Source organism: Egretta garzetta, unplaced genomic scaffold (assembly GCF_000687185.1).
Source record: "Egretta garzetta isolate BGI_Z169 unplaced genomic scaffold, ASM68718v1 scaffold41, whole genome shotgun sequence".
In the NCBI taxonomy this organism is placed as follows: domain Eukaryota; kingdom Metazoa; phylum Chordata; class Aves; order Pelecaniformes; family Ardeidae; genus Egretta; species Egretta garzetta.
Window position 1 is genome coordinate 2,310,667 of NW_009258755.1, and position 4,239 is coordinate 2,314,905.

General features: G+C 47.6%; 1 protein-coding gene across 1 annotated transcript; it reads right to left on the reverse strand.

Annotated features, from left to right (window-relative positions):
* Positions 1 to 24: 24 nt before the first annotated feature.
* Positions 25 to 4,206, reverse strand: POMK (protein O-mannose kinase). The gene is made up of 2 exons (XM_009649200.2): positions 3,640 to 4,206; positions 25 to 3,097 (listed from the first exon to the last, which is right to left on the reverse strand). Exons 1-2 carry the CDS (start codon positions 3,925 to 3,927, stop codon positions 2,324 to 2,326), a joined length of 1,062 nt encoding a protein of 353 aa, XP_009647495.1. The 5' UTR covers positions 3,928 to 4,206; the 3' UTR covers positions 25 to 2,323.
* Between the last annotated feature and the right edge of the window lie 33 nt (positions 4,207 to 4,239).

Sequence of the window (4,239 nt, forward strand, 5' to 3'; positions counted from 1 at the left end):
GAGGAGACATGCAGAGGACCCAGTGCTCAGGGTGAATATTTAGGGAGACACCTTTTCTTAAAAGAATTGTAACTATTTCATCCAGGAACAGAGAGACATCTCCATGGCAAGTTAATTATTCAGAACCAGAATTTGTCCTCATTTGTTTTTCACTCTGTGAAATTACTACGGGCGTTTGCAAGGCGCAACTGTACACAACAGAGCAAGAATCCAAGAAGCTTGTCTTAACTGAGAGAGACCAGCATAAGAAGCTTGGCAGGTTCTTCCTTTCTGTCCTTGCTACTCTCACAAAAAACGCATGGTACGTTTACTTCACAGCCATCAGATGCTGATTTTTCTTTCAAGTATACATGATGGCTAACAAGAGGTAATGAGTTATTGCTGGGGACACATGCAAAAGATTTGACTCTTGGCCCTTCAAAGCTTGATTCCTAGCTTTGAGGATCTGTAACAGGATGCTCTTCCAGCTGTTGCACATCCTGGATTCATGCTGGAACTGTAGAACTCTAAGCCTAATAATAACAACTCAGGACTTCATGGGCTGGATGATACAACAGAGAGAGCATTCTTTTTCCCCAGGCTTCTTTAAGGTGTCTTGAGTCAAAGTCCAAAACAAACACTAAGCATCCAAAATCATTGTTCTCTTTTGGAGACCCTGACTTCTGAGCTTTGCTTCCTGACAACCTGAGCAGGAAAGCTGCCAGGAAGGACTACACAAGTGAAAAATTCCAAAAATTAGCTCATTTAAGAAAATAGACCACCCAAAGGGAAAGGAAAGCCACAATGAACAGCCTTTAAAGGGCTCCTGCTGGTGTTGTATGCAATCAAGTATGAATTTAGTAATTTGCAGGGAAGTTTTCCCATTTATAATAAAATTTTGGTAGCAGTAGAATACACGTGCGTTTGAACATTATGTATTCAAACTGACCGCATGTTCTCAGTGCAGTGATAACACGTCTTGTTTAGATGAAGAGGAGTATCGGCACAGCAAAGAACAGAACCAAACTCCTCAGCAGAAAGGACCATGTACTTCTCTGCTTACAAATCACCTCTCAAGTCAAAACAAGAAAGTTGTCTCAGGCCCTTAGGTCTTTCAGAGAGGTAGTCAGCAAAACAGAAAGTCCCCAGGCACCTAATGGTAGACTCAATGTGTTTCATTCATACTACTCCTGTTTTTTCACCAAGAGAATAAGTACATCCCAATCCCACCAAACCCAGCCTACTGCTGGATTAAGGCATCGTTATTCTTCCTCTCCAGCTTTAGGTACAAGGCTGTAACATCCACGTAGGTACCAAAAGCTTTCTTCTAAACACACTGAACAAAAAAGCAGCCTTTCTTTATGCTTAGTGGGCTTTGAATTCAGACCCAGTAGAGCTGTATGCTCTGAATAAAGGGCTTTTATTTTCCAAAGCTCTCGTTTAATGCTCATTGCTGTGGAAGGAAGTCACATTCTCTTTCAGTTCCTTGTTCTCCCCCCTTCCATCGAGTCATGATGACACTCAGCAAGGATAAGTGAATGAAAAAAGAAGATATGCTTCAGCTCTCTTCCAAAGTGCTCAGAATATCTGTGGATTAAAAAAAGAGCAAGAGACTCCTGTTCTACAGCTTCATCTGAGCCCATCTGAGAACACTAAGGGACAAAGGCTTAAAAACCAAGAGCATGTATGTGTCTGTAAGGAATCTCTTCGGAATCTGCATCATCTGCTTGCTTACAAAGTGGCTGCATGCTTGCTGGTGTGGGATACGGGGCCCACACAGCAATGACCGTACAGCTCCAAAACCAACCTATTCCCCATCCATCAGGGAGAGAGTGCTGCTGGGGCTCTGGCATCAGTGTTCACCCACTGCTTTTACTCCATGGGGACGTGGGCAATGACTTTGTAGATAAGACATGGGCCAAAGCCACAGGAATCCGCACAAAGCTTGTGGGGGACATGCTGCGCTCTCTGCTCTCCAGTCCTCTGCCAACCAGTTTAAGTGGGCCAGTATTTTTTTTTTTAACTCTTTTTCTAAGTTTTTTTAAGAGAGTTTTTGTGTAAATGTTGCAAAAGAAAGTTTATTATTTCTTGAGGGACAAATCTCCCCCTGCACCCACACAACTTCATTTCTCTCCCTCCTCCTCTTCCATGATAGACTAAACATGCCAATGGGAAGCTTGCACAGCTCCAGCATTGGGTGGATTTATTTTTTTTTTTAAATCAAAAGGTAGAGGTTTGGTTGTTCTTATCTTCTCAGTTTTGGGGACAGAGATTTTGCCCTTCAGGCAAGCTAAATAAATAGGAAGGACGTCAACTTCAGTACGTTCTTTTGTCTCATGATTCACTATAACATTTCCCTAGTACCAGGCATGGCTGCCTCCCGAATAAGCAGAGTTAAAACTTTCCTGTAGGTGTCTAAGACCTCTTGGGCAGAAGGTCTTTCAGCCGGGTCCTTCTTCTTACACGCTGCATGTATGTCAAACAAATGCAGTCGCACAATGTCACTTCCTTCAACGTGGCCCAAGAAAAAATTTGAGACATCTGGGATTTTCCAGATGTCTGTTTTCTCATCATATGGGGGCATGAGGTCATCCTCGAACGGCACCTCTTCTCCATAGGGCCAGCGCTGCTCAGGAGCTACAAACTCGCCCCGGAGCTCCCGATGACCGCACTTCACCAGCTTGCCGGTGCTCCTGTTCACAAGAGGCAAAGCGTCCAAATCATTCACCAGGATGTGAAAGTCACTTGTTAGGAGATACTGAGAGAGGACCTTGTCCAGGTCATTCGAGTCGCACATCACTAAGGTGCCCAGAGGGCTGCTGTGCAGGTACCGAATGATGCTCACGTAGTCTATAGCAAGCATCAACCTGCGATGCCAGGTGTTCATGCCCTTGTACTTGGGGATGTGGAGAGTTTCGTTCAGGCGCCTCAGGGAGCCTAGAGGGTGGTACTCGGTGAGGATTGTGAACTGCTGCTCACAGTAGCCAAGCAGCCGGACAACGTGCTTGCTTTGAAGTGCTTTCAGCATCTTCAGTCCATGGAGAAAGTCCTCCTTCAGCTCTGAGTTGGTGAGCTGTGAAAGGACCACTTTGTTTTCCTTCCACTCGGAAAGGAAGACCTGAGAACACACGAGAGACATGTAAGACACATGGAGAACCTTCTTCCCCTGACTGTTGCCAGCTGCCGCTGACCTCCCAGTGACTGTTTAGTCACAGCTGCAAATTACAGTCACCAGGCACAGTCAAGCCTTTAGGAAGGGACATGTACCTGTCACAGCAAGCCTTCACCGACATCGTAATTGCATCACGATTTCCCAAGTTTTCTTTGGAATGGGCAATGCAGATGAATTAAATTATTTCATACCACCACCCAACCAGGCAGTCTTACTCTGCCACGATTGCACCATGCCCCACAAGCGCTTCACAGATCTCTGATTTTTCTTGTGTAGCTGGATGTCGTTCGGTGTCAGGGAGGTGGCCCAGAGCTCCAGTCACGCTCTACTACCTGTTCTCTGCATCTTATTAGTAGCCGCATGCCCCTGGATGTCTACAGTAATTAGCTGCTGCGAGGATAATCATAACAGCAGTGTGGGCATTAATTAGCCAGCAAACACTGAAAGCTCTTTATCCACAGGCCAGAAGAAAGGAAAACCAAACTCACCTTTTTCACAGCGCCTTCACCGACACACTTGAGTTTCCTGACCTCTCTATTTATGGCTTCGCAGGAGAGCCAGGGGGAACAATTCTTCACCGTTCCCAATTTGAAGTACCCGAAAGGGCAGAGGCTGGGGTCCACTTCGGCGCGTCCAGAAGAGATGTAAAACTTGTTGAGGTACAGGTAGAGGAGGGCATTAAGGAGCAGGACGGTGGCGAGCAGTAACGCCAAGGAGAGGGACGACACCTCCCTGGGAGGAAACTCCCGCCTAACGAAGTGTGGTTTCTTTTCCATGGCCGTGCCTTCTGCATTCTCCGTGGAAGACGGAGGCTACGCGGGACCCTCTTCCCAGCCCAGGGGCTTTTCATTGCAGGCTACCTAGTTGCCTCGCAGACGCCGCAGCCCGCAGCCTGGGGAAAAGGCCACGCGGGCCGGCCGCCTGTGCTAAAACCGGTTTTAAGCTCGACGCTCGCCTCGCTGTTCATCCTCCGGGTTTTCTGAGCAGGAGGGCCCGGGCTGGCGGCCGCCCCGGGCAGGGACGCTTGACCCCGGAAAACACAGCGACCGCGGGGGGAAGGACCGGCGGCGCTTCCCGGCCCCGCCGCG